General features: G+C 41.0%; 2 protein-coding genes across 2 annotated transcripts in view; one reads left to right on the top strand and one right to left on the bottom strand.

The window, feature by feature from the left end:
• The window catches only part of LOC135553775 (metalloproteinase inhibitor 2-like), a 126071-nt gene that overhangs the window by 16483 nt on the left and 86500 nt on the right, over positions 1-23088 (bottom strand). The window lies entirely within an intron of this gene.
• Positions 10539-14667, top strand: LOC135554740 (metalloproteinase inhibitor 2-like). Its single transcript, XM_064987172.1, has 5 exons — positions 10539-10817; positions 11473-11543; positions 12129-12225; positions 14022-14143; positions 14316-14667. The coding sequence occupies exons 1-5, from the start codon at positions 10688-10690 to the stop codon at positions 14469-14471; spliced, it is 576 nt and encodes a 191-aa protein (XP_064843244.1). The 5' UTR covers positions 10539-10687; the 3' UTR covers positions 14472-14667.

Here is a 23088-nt window from a genome sequence, read left to right as displayed (position 1 = left end):
GGAGAAGTTGGGGCCTCGCCAGTTACGGTGGTGCAGTGTGGCCCCCTGCATTAGCACAGGAGTGCTAATAAGTACAATGGTACAAGTACTGTATCATTGCCAACCGGCATGAAGGCAGTCAAATTAGACTTCTCCAAGCACTGATGCAGCTGATGGTCATTAGTAGACTACCAAACGTGCTAACTGCCTGGTACTCTGCAATGTATTGTCCCTCTAATCACTCTGACATCAATGCAAGTGTAATCGAAAATCTAATCAAACACTTCATGAGAGCCCATGAGCTCATGTTGCACAACATTTCTATAGGATATACAATTGCACATGAAAACATGTAATGGCCTCTATTAAAAAGAGGAGGTTCCCATCAGGTTTCTATAGGCTAGGCCTACTATATTTATTTCTCAACTTTCCTAATATCAAGCAAATATTAAGCACTTTGCTTATCTTTACAACAGGAGTAAAGCCTACCTGGCTGGCATGAAAATGGACAACAGGAAAAGCGTCCTCCGTTTGCTATTTAAGTGCACTCACTACAGTAATGGTCCAGGTTACAAAGTGGCTCAGTGACTCGTGTTTGCATCTCAATGTGAAAAAAACTCTTTGTATGTTCTTCATAAAGTGGGCAACAGATGCTATTGAACCAGATGTCTATGTGTCAGGGGAGAAGCTCCAGGTGGTATCTGATTGTAAGTACCTTGGCATCATACTTGATTCCAACCTCTCTTTTAAAAAGCATGTGAAAAAGGTCATTCAGATAACCAAATTCAACCTAGCTAATTTCCGATTTATACGAAATTGTTTGACTACAGAGGTAATAAAACTGTACTTCAAATCTATGATACTCCCCCACTTAACATACTGCTTGACTAGTTGGGCCCAAGCTTGCTGTACAACATTAAAACCTATTCAGTCTGTCTACAAACAGGCTCTCAACGTGCTTGATAGGAAGCCCAATAGCCATCATCACTGGTACATCCTCAGAAAGCATGAGCTCCTGAGTTGGGAAAATCTTGTGCAATACACTGACACATGTCTTGTATTCAAGATCCTAAATGGCCTGGCTCCCCCTCCACTCAGTATTTTTGTTAATCAAAAAACCCAAACATATGGCAGCAGATCCACAAGGTCTGCCATGAGAGGTGACTGTATAGTTCCCTTAAGGAAAAGCACCTTCAGTAAATCCGCTTTCTCTGTGAGAGCTTCCCATGTCTGGAATACACTGCCTTAAGACACACATAACTGCACCACATATCACACTTTCACAAAATGTATGAATACATGGCTAAAGGTCAATCAGATTTGTGATCATAATCCCAAGCTGTGTATTGCCGCTTTCCATGTTGTCTGTAGCTTGTGAGGTGTGGAAACACTTTGTTGCTTTTATGAATTTTGTCTTGCTGCTTTTTGTTCTATGTTGCTCTGTCTGTATGCTACGTCTTGCTTGTCATATGTTGCTCTGTCTGTATGCCACATCTTGCTTGTCCTATGTTGCTCTGTGTGCTCACTGCTCAATGATTGTCTATATTGTAATTGTTTTTAATAACCTTTCCAGGGACTGCGGTTGAAAATTTGCCGGCTGGCTAAAACCGGCACTTTTACTGAAACGTTGATTAATGTCCACTGTCCCTGTAAAAATAAAATAAACTCAAACTCAAGTGCAGAAATGTATTTTTTCTCCTGACCTTGTTTTTCGAAACAGGTGCATGAAAATGGTCTAAATCAAAACAAATTTCACACATATATTTAGTATATTTAAAGAAAAGATCAAATCAAGAATAGCCTGATGGGTGACAAAATTAGCCTATCACTTGTGAATGATGCCCATCTTAAGGCAAGAAACAAAGCTTTTTTTGGGGGGGGGGGCTTTTTTGATTCATAGTAGCACACCTCATTTAGTTGTCACGAACGTTATAAGGAGAGGACCAAGATGCAGCATGGTATGTTTCCATGCTTTTAATTAGGAAGAGAAAAACTAAAAGACCAAAAACAATACCGGGCACTAACGAACTGTGACACTGATACTGGCAACTATACCAAGACAAACTCCCACAAAGCACAATGGGAAAATGGCGACCGAAATATGATCCCCAATCAGAGACAACGATAAACAGCTGCATCTGATTGGGAATCATACTAGGCCAACATAGAAGTATAATTAACCTAGATAACCCACCCTTAATCATACCCCGACCTAACCAACATAGAGAATAAAAGCTCTCTATGGTCAGGGTGTGACAGTAGTAACCGAGCCCATAGGCCTATATGTTTTGATAAGGTTTGTATCACAACTAAAGTGGCCCAAAAATGTCTAAAATTAAGTACATTAATTCGCTTTACAACGAGTGTAGAGCCTAACTGGCATACATACTGTATGCAGCGAGTGAGTTTCAAGTTTGGGGCAGATAATTTTACCATAAAATGCACCTTTATAATAAAAGCATTAAACGCATAAATGCATTTGTGGTCACTTTTGAGAATTGTGTTTTCCGCTAATGGAACGTTTGCGCTTAAAGCATACTGCTGTGTGCACATTGCTGCACTTACAATGTGAATAAATAGCCCAATTGTTCCAATATCTTCAATATGCACCTCGGAATTGGATAAGGACGTGCACAGTTGCGTCCCCGATGTGTCTGCCTCCTGTATCCTATGAGAAAGACCTGATCATTTGATGGAGAGGCGTGTGAATGAGAGGTGCTTCAGAGCGGGCAGCATTTAGGGAGAAGGGCTGTATAAAAGGCATGGCTTTTTTGTGTGCATTATGGCCACACAAAGGGGATGCCTCTGGGAAATATAAGGCATTATCTATAGCTTCTCAAATTGTGAATGAGAGAGTGACGAAGTGTTTACAGCCGGCGCAACAAAACAAAGCAGATCTCATGCCTTTCAAGCGACTTTTTTCAAATCATCATTAGAGTTGCATCGTGCAAGCTTACAATGTATTAAGAATCAAAACATATAGCCCAACGTTTGTTGAACAACTACAGTTTCAGTAGTACCTCTAAATTAAGTATATAGAAGTACCTATTTCTTTGTTAACCGCTCAACACAGAATTGCCGCACGTGCGCACTCAAATCGTTTGGAGAAAATATCCTTTCTATTTTATTCAGCATTGTTAAATTTGATTCTTTATACTATAAAATAATGCCACGGAATTCTAAGCAAATCTTGTCTGCTAAAAGAACTAGTGCAGCCCACAACCATATGGCATAGCCAGATCAGGACCTGACATAAAGACAACTCAGTAAGCTACACTGTTCTTCTGAAATAGGCTACATTTTCTTAATTTCATGTTACTTTAGACCTATCTAAAATAAATTATGGATTTAATGTGAAGGTGTAGCCTATATTACATGGATGTATTATTATTTTTCTAATGTAAATGTTCCAAAGATCTGTGGCTTGCAGGCTATATGTGGAAGCCAGGAGATGCTGAATGTGTTCATGTTAATTACGTTAACCCGTTAACAATGCCCTCCAAACATGGAAACTTTCTCATTATTGTTTTATTTTTAAAAGCAGAACATTGTTTGAGAGTGATCTGTGTGTATTAGCAGTAGTGGTTGAGGGTTTCCCTGCAAGAAAGAGTAGAAGGGTCCTCGTTGAAAGTAATAAAGACAGTGGTCTATCAGTTGACGTCCAATTTCCTCAGTGTTGACAGTATGTGTTATTAGTGGCTTTCAGATAGCAGTCTAATAATGCAATATTTGAGTAATTTGAAGAATCTAAAGTTTCAATACAAGGCCACATGGTACATAGTGGGATTGAGCCTTGGGACTGATATTAAATGAAAGGCTGCCATCTGGTGTTTAGGGTTAAAGATACACCTGCTTGTGTTAAGAGCTATGGAAACAATGATTAAACATTGAGAGATGTATTTACCTCTGAGTCTACGGATCCCTTGTGTGTGTGTTTTTTTAATATATTCACTCCTGTTGATAGAAGTACAAACTTGCCTGTAGATTTTACCTTCATTATGATGATAGTATTTCCATAAATTAAATTGTGTAATGAAGCATGTATGTAACTGATTGACTTACTAGAATGAAGGTTTTGAAAGGATAAACGATCAGGTTTTATGTGTTGATTTAGCTTACTTTAATAGAAGTATTGCGATAGAACCTCATTTGATAGTTTAAGCCATAAATTAATGATTACCTTAAAATGTTACAATCGTTACCACAGAAGTGGTAAAAGGAGGGAGTGTGAGGGAACATTTTTGACTGTGATCTCTTCAGACCAATTGGCAGTACGCCCAGAACATTGCGTATGCAACACAGTACGCCCAGAACATTGCGTATGCAACACAGTACGCCCAGAACATTGCGTATGCAACACAGTACGCCCAGAACATTGCGTATGCAACACAGTACGCCCAGAACATTGCGTATGCAACACAGTACGCCCAGAACATTGCGTATGCAACACAGTACGCCCAGAACCAAAAGGATTATCTCAGTTTCAACTCAGCTTTGAGAGAAGAAGAGAACATGTGGATAAGCAATCCTTCTACGCCCCCTTAATGATTTAGATGCAACACAGTGTAAACATGGCTGTTCCACTGGATGTCAGAACATTGGTGATGCAACACAGTACGCCCAGAACCATAAGAGCGTCTGCTAAATGACTTAAATGTTAAATGTATATAAATGTAAGGTGTCACTCAGTCACATGCAGGAACCAATGTTTGTAATGAATAATGTTAATTATTCTTGTATGACTGGTTTGTGTAGCATTACATACTGACTGAAAGGGAACACCCTTGGCAGAGTTTTCATCAAGCTTGGACTGAGTTTGTGAACCTCTCCAGACATCATAATAAAGAGTGATTAATTTCATATTGACATCAGGTGTCCCTGGTGTTGAATCTCCACCACACCATGCAAATAAACTGATATCTCGAGTTTGAACAGACAGATTTTGATGGAGATTTGTGTATTATGCCAATTAGATTTCCAAGGGGCGTGGTCATCAATTGGGCTGCTTCAAAATATGTTCCACACCCGACCCACATGACCTGTGATTTCCGTGAATCTGATTGGTCAAGGAGGTTTTTTTTGGACTCCTGCTCTCGTGATTTCTATTTTACTGAAAACAACAACAATGTAAGTAATTCTATTAGGCGTAGCCTAAAACAGATATGTCTGGTTCGTCCCCATTGTTTAAGTGAAAGACGGACAGTTTATGACATGTATTGCAGCCGGGCATGTTGAGCCTGCTGTGTGGTTGTCCCATTAGGCAGATTATTTGTTAAACTGAATACACCCGAACTGTAAGTCATTTCCGTAGGAGCTTCGCAAAATATATTTTTACCTGTTACACTGGAAGTGTAACTTTTAGACAGAGTGAGCAGAGCGTGAGCCACTTTATCCTGCTACTCCAGCTGAGATACACTATTGTAATGACCTGACTAGATCATAAATGAACAATTGTCCAGACAGAGGCTTGAGTTTGCGAATTGACGGTTTATTAAACCAACTTCACACAGGCTACTGTTTGGGCCGTAGCACACGCCAAAAAGATGACAGATAACCCACAAGCCAATCGTGACCTTCTCTTGGGAAGCCCAGACGTAAGAGAGAGAGAACCAAAGGCTGAACCTGGTCTTAACTTCCAATGCTCCACCCCCCTGCCCAACCCCCCTCCACGCCACACCGCCAACCACCAGGATGCCCGGCATCAGAACATTCCAGGCATTCCCGTGATTGGCAGATAGCAGGTTGATTGACATGTCGGACCCCCGAACACCGGGTACTGGTCAGTACAACACAACCACCTCCTAGCCTAACACATAACACACAGCTGTCTGTGCGGGTCGCTACAGCGGTAACTCACCTTGCCATGCTAGCTTCGCCCTCATGTGGGTGTTAACAAGCATGCTAAGCAGTGTTAGGTATCAACAGCCATTGTCAACCAATCAAGTAGGGGTTGGAAGCTCTGGTGAGGTTCGATTGTTTACCCGCAAGCAATATCACCAAAGATTTGCATGATGATCAGCTTGGCCCAACTTTAGTCCCGCCCTGTTCAGCTCCCTCTCCCATGCTCGCATCTCCTAATGGTCCCTGGCCACTCTGCTTCTCACCGCTTTACATTCATTGAAAATTAATGGGAAGCTGTTGTTTCACCATGTGATACAGTCTCTATTGTATATGCCCTGTCAGACGTGAGCTGCACGTTGAAATCTTGAAATCACGCCCTGCAAAAGTTTGTAGTATGTGTCCGATGTAGCAGTCCAGAAAAACAGATTTTCTGCTTCCTCCCTGTCGTTTAATTAAGGGACCGACAAGTTCTGGCATTTCTGCGTGTTAACAACTATCGGGTAAGCGACCATTATCTTCAGCAACCGTAAAATACTGCTGATTTGGCTGATGGGAAAGTGCCTTTCAGACCTTAAAGTCTCTGTGTGTAGAGTAATGACATAGTGATGAATCAGTAGCAGAATGGTTTTATATGGGCTATGGTGGCCTTTTCTAATCAGGTCACACAGATTTAAACTCCTGGAAAACTCCTGGCCCTATAGGGAGGATGAAAACCCTGTCATACTGCAGCAACCTTTCTCATATGAATTATATTTTAAAACTGGAATAACAGGGGAGTTTAACTTACACAGACACAGAGACAACTGTGAATAGACAATACAACTAACAGGACAGAGCTTGTTTTATGCAGTGTTGCATCATGTAGGCCCAGGGATAGAAATGGCCTGTGTCCAAAATCCTTCAATTCCATCCCTGTGTATTCATACCACTTGACTTATTCCACATTTAGTTGTGTTATAGTCTTAATTCAAAATGTATTACATTTGTTTTTTCTTCACCCATCTATACAGAGTACCCCATAGTGAATACCCGTTTTTACATAAGTTTTCACACCCCTGAGTCAATACTTTGTAGAAGCAACTTTGGCCACGATTAAAGCTGTGGGTATCTTTCGTTAAGTCTCTAAGAGCTTTCCACACCTGGATTGTACATCATTTACCTATTATTCTTTTCAAAACGCTTAAAGCTCTGTCAAATGTGTTGTTGATCATTGCTAGACTATTTTTAAGTTTTGTCAATGATTTTCTAGCAGATTTAAGTCAAAGCTGTAACTCGGCCACTCGGGAACATTCACTGTCTTCTTGGTAAGAAAATCCAGTGTTGATTTGGCCTTGAATTTTATTTTCAGCTGGACAATAGCCTAAAATTCATCTCCCAGTGTCTGGTGGAAAGCCTGTGCTGTGCTAAATTTGGTTTCTTTTTTTTTTATCCCAAAAACTCCTCAGTCCAAACATGATGCAACCACCCTTATGCTTGAAAATATGTAGAGTGGTACTCAGTAATGTGTTGTATTGGATTTGCCCCAAACATAACACTTTGTATTCAGAACAAAAAGTGAATTGCATTGTAACATTTTTAGCATAATTACTTTAGTTCTTTATTGTAAAATGGATGCATGTTTTGGAATATGTTTTATTCTGTACAGGGTTCCTTCTTTTCACTCTGTCAATTAGGTTACTATTGTGGAGTAACTACAATGTTGACCCATCGTCAGTTTTCTCTTATCACAGCCATTAAACTATGTTGCTTTTTTAAAGCCACCACTGGCCTAATAGTGATTAAAGCCACCACTGGCCTAATGGTGATTAAAGTCACCACTGGCCTAATGGTGATTAAAGCCACCACTGGCCTAATAGTGATTAAAGCCACCACTGGCCTAATAGTGATTAAAGCCACCACTGGCCTAATGGTGATTAAAGTCACCACTGGCCTAATAGTGATTAAAGCCACCACTGGCCTAATGGTGATTAAAGCCACCACTGGACTAATGGTGATTAAAGCCACCACTGGACTAATAGTGATTAAAGCCACCACTGGACTAATAGTGATTAAAGCCACCACTGGCCTAATAGTGATTCAAGCCACCACTGGACTAATAGTGATTAAAGCCACCACTGGGGTGATTAAAGCCACCACTGGCCTAAATTAAAGCCACCACTGATTAAAGCCACCACTGGCCTAATAGTGATTCAAACCATCACTGGCCTAATAGTGAAATCCCACCACTGGACTGTGATTAAAGCTGGCCTAATTGATTAAAGCCACCACTGGCCTAATAGTGATTAAAACCATCACTGGCCTAATAGTGATTAAAGCCACCACTGGACTAATAGTGATTAAAGCCACCACTGGCCTAATAGTGATTAAAGCCACCACTGGCCTAATAGTGATTAAAACCACCACTGGCCTAATAGGGATAAAAGCCACCACTGACCTAATAGTGATAAAAGCCACCACTGGCCTAATAGTGATTAAAGCCACCACTGGCCTAATAGTGATTAAAGCCACCACTGGCCTAATGTGATTAAAGCCACCACTGGCCTAATAGTGATTAAAGCCACCACTGGCCTAATGGTGATTCCTAAATGGTGATTAAAGCCACCACTGGCCTAATGGTGATTTACCACTGGCCACCCACTGGCCTAATGGTGATTAAAGCCACCACTGGCCTAATGGTGATTAAAGCCACCACTGGCCTAATGGTGATTAAAGCCACCACTGGCCTAATGGTGATTAAAGCCACCACTGGCCTAATGGTGATTAAAGCCACCACTGGCCTAATAGTGAAATCCCTGAGCGGTTTTCTTCCTCTCCGCCAACTGAGTTAGGAAGGATGCCTGTATCTTTGTAGTGACTGGGTGTATTGATACACCACCCAAAGTATATTTAATAACTACACCAGGCTCAAAGGGATATTCAATGTCTGCTTTTTGTTTACCCACTTACCAATGGGTGCCCTTCTTTGTCATGCATTGGAATACCTCCCTGGTCTTTGTGGTTGAATCTGTGTTTGGAATTCACTGTTTGACTGTGGGACCTTACAGATAATTGTATGTGAGGGGTACAGAGATGAGGTCGTCATTCAAAAATCATGTTAAACACTATTATTGTACACAAAGTGAGTCCATGCAACTGACTATGTGATTTGTTAAGCACATTTTTACTACTGAACTTACTACTGAACTAATGAGTGCTTGTTTCCTTTGAAATGGGTGTGTTTGCATAGACTCACATTTACAGCTTCATATGACTTAGCATTCTAGCTCCATCCTGGTGGGACAGTGGACTATTTCCATGGATAGAGAACAGAAGATTCAACAACAAAAAATGAATTCCAAAGCAAATTAATTTCCATGTGTCCTGTCTGCTTAGAGTTGGAAACAGTCAACCCAAACTAAGCTAGCAGTATTATTAAAAGTCTTATGTGAAACATGTTCTCAGAATGTTATTGAATTATCTTCAAATAACCTATCATTTCTGTTAATAGAACATTAATAAAACTACCCAGGAAAACTTTCAGGAAACCATAGTAAAACATTCTCAGAACCTCCATACAACCTAAAAATAAATGTTCCCGGAACAGGTGAAGTTCAACTTCATTCTCAGAATAAAACAATTTTTACCAGTCAGAACTGATGGCTCCATGGGACAAAACCTGCATTCCCACAAAAATAAAAACAGCACTTCACACAAACAGATTGTATTTTTGGTACGCCCATTCAAATGTATGTTCTGTTGCTATTTCTTCACAATATGACTCAGATAGGCTCATTCTGTTCAGGACAACCCAGGCTACACCAGATGTCATCCCTGTGGATAAAAAAGAGATCATGAACATTGATACTGTAAATTACATTCATTTTTAAATATAGAAATGTGTGTGGTTTGCTTGTATGACATTAAAGTGGTATTTATTATAATCCTTAATGTCGTATCTTTCATAACACATCGACTCCTCTCAATTTAACGCATTTCCCTCACTCAGACAACAACAAATGTGCAAAAGTAGCCCAATTAGAGGGAGGGATGGTGTTATCTTCTTGTCTCTTGTGGTGCTCAAGTTTATAACGGCGGTCAGTCAACCCCTACCAGTGCTGTGAAGTGGAGAACCTGAGCTCTTATGTTATGTATAGCTTGTTACTGTACTTATCAACAACAACAATCTGCCATTTTCATCTCATATATGGGGTGACAGGGGCAAGTGAACTGAGCAGTTTGGCAAATTGAACCTGCTCTGAAATTTCCCCAGGTGTTTTTAATTTTTTTACTGAAACTACAACTTTAAGGAATTCCAGTAGGCTTAGCCAATTTTTTTCTATTGAACCTTTATTTAACTAGACAAATCCAGTTTAAGAACAAATTCTTATTTACAATGACTGCATACCCCGTCCAATCCAGGACTCAGCTGGGCCAATTGTGCGCCGCCCTATGGGACTCCCAATCACAGAGCCTGTAGTGACGCCTCGAGCCCTGATAATGCAGTGCCTAAGATCGCTCCGGAGCGCCAAAAAAACAAAACCCGAGCTTTCAGTTTCATTCCCAATTTATGGCATTTATGGCAGCCGGGCATGTTGAGCCTGGTCTGTGGTTGTCCCGTTAGGCGGAGGATTTTTTTAAAAATGGAATGGTTACAGTTCTGGATTAATAGAATGCTCAGCCTACCACAGGCTGGGTTCTGGCTGGAGGAGGAGCTCACAGCCTGCGATAAATAGCGGATGATGACGTTGAGGGGAAAATATTTCGAAGAGGTATCCATCGGTCTGGGAACAGTCTCGCAGGAAATAAGAGTCCCGTGTACTTTACGCCTCACGCTTTCATTCGTCAAATCCTTTTGTGATATTTTGGCGACCCCGTAATTCGATTCCAAATGACTCGGTATGTAAGCAGTTGTTTCATTACTCTGCTCGTTCTCTTCCTTTGGCGGGTCGAAGACGTCGCAGACGCTTGCAGATGCTTCCCTCAGCATCCTCAACAGGCTTTTTGCAATGCAGAAGTTGGTAAGGTAATTTGGCATCATTTTACTTTTCAGATGAGAGCTATCAATACGCAAAATGAACATTTTATGGATTGTCTGTGGTCGTAGTATAAATGATTTGGACATGATCATTAAGCCTATCTACATCTTCTCACACAGTTATTTACATAGTTAAGTAGGTGACAGTAAGATGGTTTATAGCCAGGACTCTCCAACCCTGTTCCCGGAGAGCTGCCTTCCTGTAGGTTTTCAAGCCAACCCCTAGTTGTAATGAACCTTGTTCTGTTTATCAACCAGTTAATTATTAGAATTAGTTGCGCTTTCTTAGGGTTGAAGGAAACCTACAGGACTGCAGCTCTCCAGGAACAGGATAGAGCCCTGCTACACTATATATTTTGCTTAAGGTATGAAGTGTGCCTACAAATGAATTATTTGAGATGTATGTGTTTACATAACATTAAGGATACCTGCTCTTTCCATGACATGGACTGGCCAGCTGTAAACTATGATCCCTTATTGACGTCACCTGTTAAATCCTCTTCAATCAGTGTTGATTAAGGAGAGGCAGGTTAAAGAAGCATTCTACACTGTTCTCTCTCCATATCACCCTTAAACCATCAGTGTGACTGACTAGTATACCGGAATAACGTTAGTTAAACCTTGTCTCCCTCTTCTAGTGATCAGGGCGAAGGTGATTGGAAAGGAAGCGGTGTCGAACACCATCAAGTATGACATCCAACAGATCAAGGTATGATTCCCATTTGAAGTGGTTCTATAAAAAAGTCTCTCTAAATAGTTCTGTAATTATTCAGTCACTCTTCCTACTGGTCCTAGACTATGGTGACATCCCCTATGAATTCAGCTGCTACTTCGTTAAAGATATCACTACATTCTCTACCAGAGTTGGTTGGCCCTTTTACTAAGACATCCACTGCCTTACATCATTATTAAGACATAAGTTAGCCATGCCTGAGACTGTGGTAACTGGAAGTTCCTTATGGAGTTAGGTAAACCAGCTTTTATTGTGTGTTTTTTTGCACCTGATTTGTGGAGCCTTGATAAAATATTTTACATTTTGGTAGAAAATGCATACAAAAAAAGCAGAAAGCTGGCTCATTTCGGAGTTTATTATTTTGAGTTCTTTGTTTTATTTTATAATTCAGGGCTCATCTGTAAAATAGATCTGGGTTAAATAATGATTGCTTGCACATTACAGAACTGTTGACATTAAAGGGTAAAGACTGACAGTGCCTGTGTGCTGCAGTCAGTGAGGTTCCAAACTATATATGTAGCTGGTTGACAGATCTTCCTTTCTCTCCTTGTGATTGGCTAGATGTTCAAAGGTTGTGACCAGGTTATCCACGCCATCTTCACTTACACCACTTCGTGCAGCGTGACTCTAGAGATCAACAAGGAGTATCTCTTCACAGGTGCGGTTCTCACTACGTTACCCAAGTTCAATTGCCAGCACTGGTTAACCCTATCATTCCTGAGACCCCAGCAGAGATCAGCTCTTCATTTATCTGCATGTCCAGCCCTGACTTTTGGCCTTAGTGTTTTACCATTTTTCTTTCCAGGACAACCAGGGCTACAAGTAAACCACAAAACAAGTGGACAAACGGTTACCTGCGTTTTATTAATAAATGTTAACATGAGGCAAATACTAGCTAAAAATGAATTTATATGAATGCTGTAAGTACAGAAATGGTTTGCTCGGTGAGAAACTAATATCCAGTTAATCAGTGACTACTGTTAGTTTGTAAAAGGCTATGTAAGCGTATTACATTACCAAAGACAGGAAATCCAAGGACATAATATCTTCTCTGGAGAGGAACCTCGTTACCTTCAAATGACTCTTGATTAGCTTGTGAGTGTCATAGACTAAAACATGTTACATGTTCGTGAGTCTCGGCTTTTCATAAATTACTTAACAAAAATCTAATCCAACAATTCCAAAGATTGTACTTTGTTACAGTTTGTATAGTAAGGAAATCGGTTAATAGAAATATATTAATAAGGCCTTTATCTAGGGATTTCACATGACTGGGAATAAAGATATGCATCTGTTGGTCGCAGATAATGTACCTTTACAAAAATGTAGGGCCGTCTGTATCTGGTGTTCCAACCATTTTCCCCGTGCAGCGCAACACATCTCCTTCGCTTAGTAGTTTAGACTGTTGAATGTCGTCTCGTTCCTCTTCAATGGCTGTGAAGTTGCTGGATATTGGCAGGAACTGGAACATGTTGATCCAGAGCATCCCAAACATGCTCAATAGTGTCTTGAGTATACAGGGTATGGGAGAACTGGACATTATCAGCTTCCAGGAATTGTGTGAAGATCATTGCGCCATGGGGCTGTGCATTATCATGCTGTAACATGAGGTGATGGAGGTGGGTGAAAAGTATCGCTGTGCATTGAAATTGCCATTGATAAAATGCAGTTTTCATTGTCCGTAGCATATGTCTGCCCATAGCATAACCTCACCGCCTCCATAGGGCACTCTGACCACAACGTTTACATCAGCAAATCGCTTGCACACAATGCCATACACGTGGTCTGCCGTTGATCGGTTTGGAGGTACTGCTAAATTCTCTAAAATGGGGGTGGCTTATGGTAGAGAAATCAGCATTCAATTCTCTGGAAACCGCTCTGGTGGACATTCCTGCAGTCAGTATGCCAATTGCACGCTCCCTCTACTTGAGACATCTGTGGTGCACAATAATGATTATTCTGTTTAATCAGTTTCTTGATATATGCCACACCTGTCAGGTGGATGGATTATCTTGGTAAAGGAGAAGTGCTCACTAACATGGATGTAAACAAATGTGTTCACAATTTGAGGTAAATAAGCTTTTTGTGTGTTTGGATAATATCTGCCATCTTTTATTGTGGCTCATGAAACATGGGACCAACACATAACATGTCGCATTTTTAGATTTTTGTTCAGTGTAAATGCATGAGACGGACACAACAATGTGACAAGTTCAAGGCGCTTAGACTTTCTATAGGCACTGTAAATGTATACAACTAATGCATTAGTTAATACATGTGTGTACACTTATGATGATAAATCTGTTCTGGGCTGCATCAGTATCTTCATGCTCCAGGGTGATGTATCCTAACCATTAGTGGAGCAAATGCTAAACTGAGCCAAGATCAGCATGTAACTGTACCCTACACCATGTTTTCCCCACAGTACATTGACTCACTATCTCTTGTCTGTAGGCAAGCTGAAGACTGGAAGGATGTCTGTAACACTGTGTGGCTATAATCCGCCCTGGGAGGACTTGAGTGCTGCACAAAAGAACAGCTTGACTCACCGCTACCAAAGCGGCTGTGATTGCAAGGTGTGTGTGTGTTGGGAATTATAGTAATTACTATACACCAGTTTTGTTAAATAGTTACATGGCACATTTTCTTAAAGGGAGTATACTATTCTGGTCACATTTGCAAATGCTTGAGTATTGAGGTAATGGACAGTCCGTGATCTTGGTCTTATCTCTCTACTCTGATCCACAGATCATCCGCTGCACTTCCCTCCCCTGTCCAATCAGCACCTCGGATACATGCCTGTGGACAGACTTGGGAACCGACAATGGCCAAAACCTTGCCTGTATCAAGAGGCAAGATGGGTCCTGTGCCTGGTACAAGGGGATAGCACTACCCAAGAAGTAGTTCCTCGATTGGATATTGGAGACTCCTAAACTCAGGCCATCCACTCACTGCTCAGTGACTAAAGATGCCTGCAATTAATACATGAGGAAACACAGCTACAAATGCAAGTTGTTGTGATTTTGAATTGTTTACTGGTCACTTCTACAAGTGCAATTTAAAATAAACATATATATATATATAGCACTCAAGGTAATAATTTCTTATGTCATTCATTTGTCGCTTGTTTTTAAACTGGAACCAAAGGTGTTATTGAAACCCCAAATCGTTTGATATGCTTGTCTGTAAATGGAACAGTGTTCCTGAAATACCATAAAGCCTGGGACGCGTTCAACAGGGTGTAATGTATAAAGTTCAGATGGTATGTTCTATACATGAATAACAGTGTCTTCTGACATGAAAGGAATCATGTCGGTTTGAATGGAATCTCTCTAACATTAAACATTTGTCTACTGAATGTGGCCCTTCAGTAGTTTGGGGTCTAAACCAGGGCTTCAGCATTGTAATGTCATTGACCAAATTAAGCCACTTTGCATCTTGCTTTAGAAGTCGGATAATGTTCAGTAGAATAAATGTTCTGTACATTTCAATAATTTAGCAGACGCTGTTATTTAGAGCCACTTAAAAAAAATATCACCTTACTGGACCCAAGTGGGAATAAAACCCACAACCGTGGCGTTGACAGAACCCTGCTCTACCAACTGAGCCACGTGTCCAACCCTATTGACAGAACCCTGCTCTACCAACTGAGCCACGTGTCCAACCCTATTGACAGAACCCTGCTCTACCAACTGAGCCACGTGTCCAACCCTATTGACAGAACCCTGCTCTACCAACTGAGCCCCTGCTCTACCAACTGAGCCACGTGTCCAACCCTATTGACAGAACCCTGCTCTGCCAACAGAGCCACGTGTCCAACCCTATTGACAGAACCCTGCTCTACCAACTGAGCTTTATTGGCAATGGAGATGGTAAACTTGGCTGCTGTGGTCCACAGTGAAGGGTAGTGGTTTTTGTCATAAAATCAGAATTTAAACAACCTTAACCTCAACTTCTAATATAAACGAATATTTAATGTATAACCAGGTATTTTTTTTGGTTCCTTAAACTAAAATAGCTATAAGTATCAACCCACTTTGTTTAGGTAAGCCTAAATTAGTTAAGGAATAAAATGTGCCTTAAATCACAAGTTACATGGACTGAAATAATGGGGGATGACATGATTTTGAATGACTACCCATTTGTCTGTTCCCCCATAAATCTGTAAGGTCCCTCGAAGACCAGGGAGCTTATTGAAAGCCTTCTAAAGGGCTACTTGGTAGATGGTTATCAAATCAGACTTCTCTTTAAACATGGTAAAGTTAATAATTAGGTATGAAACCACCCAGACATTATGCGTACCCACCATGGTATTGGGCAGCTGCTGACATTTGATAACTTATCTGGTTTAGAAATTAAACTCTGGTCATCAAATTGCAGAGAACATAAACATTTTGGCCAGCTTTATTAAAGATTGTATTACAAGGTATGCTATATGTGTAGGATATGCCATGTTAGTATATGCAACTGTAGGTTTTAAACCCCATTCTAGGCTGTTACAACATTTCTGTAAAGAGTTTGTCTATCGGGAGTGAGTTTCCGTTAAAATAATACCAGCGCTCTGCTTTCTATAGACGTTCCATGCCCGACCCACACAACCTGTGATTTCCTTGAATCTGATTGGACAGAGGTGCCACCACAGGTCCCATAGTGGCGGGGCAATTATTTTTCTCCTGATTGTAACAAAGTTCAGGTTTGCCCCCAAAAATTGTTTTGATTGTAATATACACCAGATAGGTGCAGTGAAATGTCTTTTTAGAAGGTCAGTTATATTAGTATGCTTGTCCTTGGAGCAAATTGGAGGTAAGTGTCATGTACAAGGGCACACAGACTGCTCAGTTATTCCAACCAGCAACGTTTTGGTTACTGGCCACACTAACCACTAGGCCAGTGTTCCCAAATGTACACATTTGGTGTAGTCTGTCAGGAATTCCTGGATCCAGTTGCAGAGGGAGGTGTTTAGTCCCAGGGTCAGCTTAGTGATGAGCTTTGTGGGCACTATGGTGTTGAACACTGAGCTGTAGTCAATGAGCAGCATTCTCACATGTGTTCCTTTTGTCCAGGTGGAAAAGGGCAGTGTGGAATGCGATTGCGTCATCTGTGGATCTGTTGGGGCGGTATGCAAAATGGAGTGGGTCTACTGTAACTGGAATGATACTGTTGATGTGAGCCATGACCAGCCTTTCAAATCACTTCATGGCTACTGATGTGAGTGCTACAGGGCGGTAATCATTTTGGCAGGTTACCATCGCTTCCTTGGGCACAGGGATTTTGGTGGTCTGCTTGAAAGATGTAGGTATTACAGACTCAGTCAGGCAGAGATTGAAAATGACAGTGAAGACACTTGCCAGTTGGTCAGCGCATGCTTTGAGTACACGTCCTGGTAATCCGTCTGGCCCGCGGCTTTGTGAATGTTGACCTGTTTAAAGGTCACATCGGCTACCGAGAGCGTTATCACACAGTCGTCTGGAACAGCTGGTGCTTTCATGCATGCTTCAGGGTTGCTTGCCTCGAAGCGAGCGTAAAAGGCATTTAGCTAGTCTGGTAGGTTTCTGTCACTGGGCAGTTCGCAGCTGGGTTTCCCTTTCTAGTCCATAATAGCTTTCAAGCCCCGATGAGTGTCATAGCCGGTGTAGGAGGATTCAATCTTAATCCTGTATTGACGCTTTGCTTGCTTGATGGGTTGTCTGAGGGCGTAGCGGGATTTCATATGTGTCCGGATTAGGGTCCCGCTCCTTGAAAGTGGCAGCTCCAGCCTTTAGCTCGATGCAGATGTTGCCTGTAGTCCATGGCTTCTGGTTGGGATATGTACTTATTGTCACTGTGGGGACGACGTCGTCGATGCACTTATTGATGAAGCCGATGACTGAGGTGGTATACTCCTCAATGCCATTGGATGAATCCCGGAACATATTCCAGTCTGTGCTAGGAAAACTGTCCTGTAGCGTCCGCATCATCTGACCACTTCCGTATTTAGCGAGTCACTGGTACTTCCTGCTTTAGTTTTTGCTTGTAAGCAGGAATCAGGAAGATAGAATTATGTTCAGATTTTCCAAATGGAGGGAGAGCTTTGTATGTGTCTCTGTGTGTGGAGTAAAGGTGGTCTAGAGGTTTTTTTTTTTTTTTTCCCCTCTCTGGTTGTACATGTGACATGCTGGTAGAAATTTGTTAAAAACGGATTTAAGTTTGCCTGCATTGAAGTCCCTGGTCACTAGGAGCATCGATTCTGGTCTACTGTGCTTCTCTGTGTCATACTTACCCTCCTCTAAAAGCCCTCGTGAACCATGTCTATCTAGTTCTACTGTGTTTCTCTGTGTAGTACTTACCCTCCTCTAAAAGCCCTCATGAACCATGTCTATCTAGTTCTACTGTGTTTCTCTGTATAGTACTTACCCTCCTCTAAAAGCCCTCATGAACCATGTCTATCTAGTTCTACTGTGTTTCTCTGTATAGTACTTACCCTCCTCTAAAAGCCCTCGTGAACCATGTCTATCTAGTTCTACTGTGTTTCTCTGTATAGTACTTACACTCCTCTAAAAGCCCACATGAACCATGTCTATCAAGGTCTGCTGTGTTTCTCTGTATTATTTCTCCACTAGATGGGGTCATTCCTTCAATCATATTCAGTTGTAAATACTCCTTGTGGAGGTTGAATTGGGTTAAACTACTCTCTGACCTCTCTGAGACTTTACTCACTTTTTCGGTTAAGTGACCATAATCTTTGAGCAACCAATAGATACTACTGACTTGGCCGATGGGAAAGTGTCTTTTAGACCTGAAAGTAAATCTCTGGATAGGATATGACATAGTGATTAATCACAGTTTTAAACTCCTGGCCCGATAGGGAGGATGAAAACTCTGTCAAACTGCAGCAACCTTCAAATCAAAGTTTGTTTGGTTGTGTACATCGATGTGCAGCGAAATGCTTGTGTTTTCTAGCTCCAAAAGTGAAGTAACATCTATAAATTAAAAAACAACACACAAATAATCTAAACTAAAACAATGAATAATTATCAGAACGAGCAATATCAGAGTCTGAAATATAGACAGTCTGGACAGTAAATGCATAGAAAAGGTGTGGAGAGCAGTAGTTATAGTAAAACCTTGTACTTGTTCATATGAATTATATTTTAAAAGGGGGTTTCGTTACACAGACAACTGTGATTAGACAATAGAACTAACAGGACTGAGCTTGCTTTAGGCAGGGTTGCATCCTGTAGGCCCATGGATGGAAACAGCCAATGCCCCAAATCCTTAAATTCTATCCCAGTGTAGGCCTATATACATTTGTAATTAGGCTAGACTGTGTTAATGGACCTGTCACTTATGTCATCACTATTTGAATTTTGGATTAAAGACGTTGATCACATTCACATTGTCTCACAAGACAAATACATTGTCTTCGGCTATAAGTACATAACTTTCCCACTTTGTTTCCCCTGGGCAGATGGGACAAGGCGTATAGAGGCCAACAGTTGATCAGACTGATACTCCAGGTCACATCACTAATGTTTAGGTGTAGGCTGCTACAACATTGTTACCACCACTTTGTTTCCCCTGGGCAGATGGGACAAGGTGTATAGAGGCCTACAGTTGATCAGACTGATACAGCAGGTCAGATCACTAATGTTTAGGTGTAGGCTGCTACAACATTGTTACCACCACTTTGTTTCCCCTGGCCAGATGGGACAAGGTGTATAGAGGCTTACAGTTGATCAGACTGATACTGCAGGTCAGATCACTAATGTTTAGGTGTAGGCTGCTACAACATTGTTACCACCACTTTGTTTCCCCTGGGCAGATGGGACAAGGTGTATAGAGGCCTACAGTTGATCAGACTGATACAGCAGGTCAGATCACTAATGTTTAGGTGTAGGCTGCTACAACATTGTTACCACCACTTTGTTTCCCCTGGGCAGATGGGACAGGGTGTATAGAGGCCTACAGTTGATCAGACTGATACTCCAGGTCAGATCACTAATGTTGAGGTGTAGGCTGCTACAACATTGTTACCACCACTTTGTTTCCCCTGGCCAGATGGGACAAGGTGTATAGAGGCCTACAGTTGATCAGACTGATACTGCAGGTCAGATCACTAATGTTTAGGTGTAGGCTGCTACAACATTTCTCTAAAGAGTTTTTGCTTGTGTCTTTCGGGAGTGAGTTATTTTCTGTTTGCTAAAATAATACCTTATGAAAGTGGAATGTGCACTCTGCTTTCTATAGACTTGTGCCATGCCTGACCTACGATTTCTGGGAATCTGATTGGACACAGAGGTGGCAGTGACCATTTTTTGTCTCCTGATGGTAACCAGGTAACATTTTGGAACCTAGTTGTAGCAGGGGCCTTAACTCCTTCATCTTGTGAAAATTGGCCTGTATGGATTGAGAAACATTTTTATTTTGCCAACAGAAGAACTATTAAAAGGATATGCAAGACGTGGTAGCAATTGGAAAGGAACACCAAAGGTGAGGACAACACAGTTCACCTGACACAATACTGAATCCAAACATTACACTGTTGAATTTATGTGCATTTTACATTTACTGCTCTATTTACAGCATTTGTCAATAACAAAATCTGAAAACACTGTAAACGTTAAGTAACATAAGAATATTCATTCACATTTTGGATTAGGTGCAAGATAAGAAAGAACGATTACAAGGGTTTGAGTGAGAGGTCGCACTGGTGTTTCCAAGTGGCAACACAACTCTCCAAACTGTAGACTGTTCCTAAATCATTTCAATGCTCTATTATGACTCAAGAAAAGAGCCTTAAACTATAAGGTGCTTTTTAAGCGCTCCTAGCTTGCCATTGAGGAACTGAATCAAGCACACTTGTGGTTTCCAATCCAAAAACATTCCATTATAAATCGCAATCTGGGTTAGGTGGGTGGGCATCATTTGAAAGGTATTCTATTGCCAACAAGGCAGTGTTAGCCCAGCTAGCACATAACATTCTGAGAACCATTTCTTTCTTAAATTATCAATATTTTTATATTTATAGCTCTATTTGACAGACATGCATGCAGATAGAAAGATGTATCTGACGTTGTCTGGACAAAAATAGTAAGGCATGTCATTCTATTTCTGGCCAGACAGCATCAGATACATGGGTCACGTATAGTAAGACAGAGTGGCGCTGTTTTGTTCGAACAGATGTTTTCTCTGGTATGATATTTTCAGCAGAGAGAAAGAGTCGAAGCGAGAGGACACACACTCACAAAAAGATCTGTGCAGAATGAGCCCAATGCGTTTCTATGGGCATTAAAAGCAGAACTAAGCTTGTCGCCTGCCTGCCTGCCTGCCTTCCTGCCTTTGGAACGACTCCCATTGTTAGGGCGGAGACATGAGCATCTCGTCATTATAACAGATATCTGGTTTCAGTACAGTTGCGAATTGGAAAGGAACGTTGGTGGGTGCACAGTGCACTGTTCGGATGCTGCGTTCCCCTAAATGAAATGTATTTTTTTGTCAAAATTATATAATTACTCCTGTCTAAATAAAATAATTGAAAATACTTCACCAGAGACCATGACTTAACCATAGAGTATAATTAGCTTCTTTAAAAAAAAGCTCTGTATTGTTCAAATTACAAGTGTGGAGGCCAGGCCTATTTTATTGGGAAGCCCGAAATTGTGTTCGCACGCGTGGCAATAGAAATACTTGATTATTGAGTTGTGGCTGTCAGTGAAAAGCAACTAAAATATGTGTGAAGATAACGTGTTTTGACTATCATTTAAAATGTTGAGATGGAGAAGGGGAGGGGTGTGTGGCGAGGATATGGCGCGTTTCAGTCCAGAATGCATGCACTCAGCTCTCTAGAATGTGCTCAGCTCTCCCAACAATTCTTTCACAATTCATTGTTTCATTGTGTAAATTGTTTGCCCTTTGTTAATTTTTATAAATTCCCCATTACATATGTACCAGTAGGCCTAGTAATTGTACTGTTAATACCCATCGTTTGGTTACATAGATTTCTGTTAATTCAGGTATTAATTACATTCATTTACCGTTCTCACTTTCCGAGTGGAAACATTATTTGCAGAGTTCAACCTGCTACACTTTATTTCATAACCATCATTTACGAGTTTTGTCATTTTCCCATTAACCTTTGTTTGGAGTGCCCGATGTGTGCAATGAGCATGTGTCTGGTTTCTCTCTCCTGATAATGTCGAGTGAGCGCGCACCTGAGCGTGCATAAAGCAAGCCGAACTGACCTGCTGTGGGCAAATGTAGGAAAGTGCCCATTAGGGGATATCGGATTTCTGATTGTCTTAACTCACCACGTCGACCACTAATAAGCTGAGCTTCTCAGTATTTGTTTCTTCACCTCACACAGTAGACCTGAGTCAATGAAGTCTGTTTTTTTTAAACATCCATTACAAATAAGAATTGTTCCTCACAGTGTTTGAAAAATCTTTCCAACACCCGATAATCACCAAGCCTCGATGTGAAAATATAATGATCTGATGATCCAGCCATGGATGATCCCATATATCCAGTGGAAACGAAATTTAAAAACATCCGAGCTCACTGGTTCGGGATACTCTGAAGGCTCAGAATAAGCCTAGTCTAGTTGATACAATGTTGCACTTCACCAACGATGGCTCAAGTCAAGACAGATAGAAAGGGGGGCAGATAGGCAGAGAAGATAGATTCATGTGATTAATAGAACCTGCATTTTCATCAGGATATTTTCTTCTGTTTTTATTTGTTGGGTTCAGGACTATGTATGTTCCTTAGTTGAAGATGGAAGTTACTCTATAGGCCTCATTCTGCATTGGCCTATAGGCTATCTCTGAGTTCCATGCGTTAATTTATTTAGCCACCAATGAATGAATCACGGTGTATCAATGTGTCCATATGGCAGAGGCTAGTACTCTTGCATTAGGTGAATTTTAATTCTGATTTTTATGATTAACCAATTAAAAAACATTTAGAAAAACAAAAAGGTTATTATAGAAATGAAACTGTTCCATGAAATGCTGTTATGAAAATAATCAACTGGTCGGCAGATCGTTAGTAATAGTAGGATAAGTTGTAAGCCTCCCCAAAATTGAAACTCACGAGTGGCCTATGGTCTTTACTCTTACACCCATTAAAAATGCGTGCCTGCATATAGAAATCAAATGCCCTTCCAACTGATTCCTTCTCGCGCTGGCCCTGCCACAACTTTATGGGAATGGTGCAGGATACCCAGCAAGCACATAACGTTCTGAGAACCATATGTTTCTTAGGTTTGAATTTCAGTACTTCCGCATAATGTGTCCTACGGGTTTGCTCATGGTTCTATGTAAAGTAATGTTCTCAAATTTTCCAGGGAACATTAAGAAACAACGTTCTCCTGTGGGAATTGCAGTACTTCAACATAACATTTTCTACAGGTTTCCTTGTGGTTCTTTAAAAAGCCATGTTCTCAGCACATTTAAGAAAACGTTCTATAAAAACCACAAGAAAACATTGGTAACGCTCAAAGAACGTTCTAAGAATGTTATTTAAAAACATATACATTCTGTTC

Source organism: Oncorhynchus masou, chromosome 14 (genome assembly GCF_036934945.1).
Source record: "Oncorhynchus masou masou isolate Uvic2021 chromosome 14, UVic_Omas_1.1, whole genome shotgun sequence".
NCBI classification, from domain to species: domain Eukaryota; kingdom Metazoa; phylum Chordata; class Actinopteri; order Salmoniformes; family Salmonidae; genus Oncorhynchus; species Oncorhynchus masou.
Note: the sequence above shows the minus strand (reverse complement) of the source record. Positions and strands in the feature narration are given on the sequence as shown.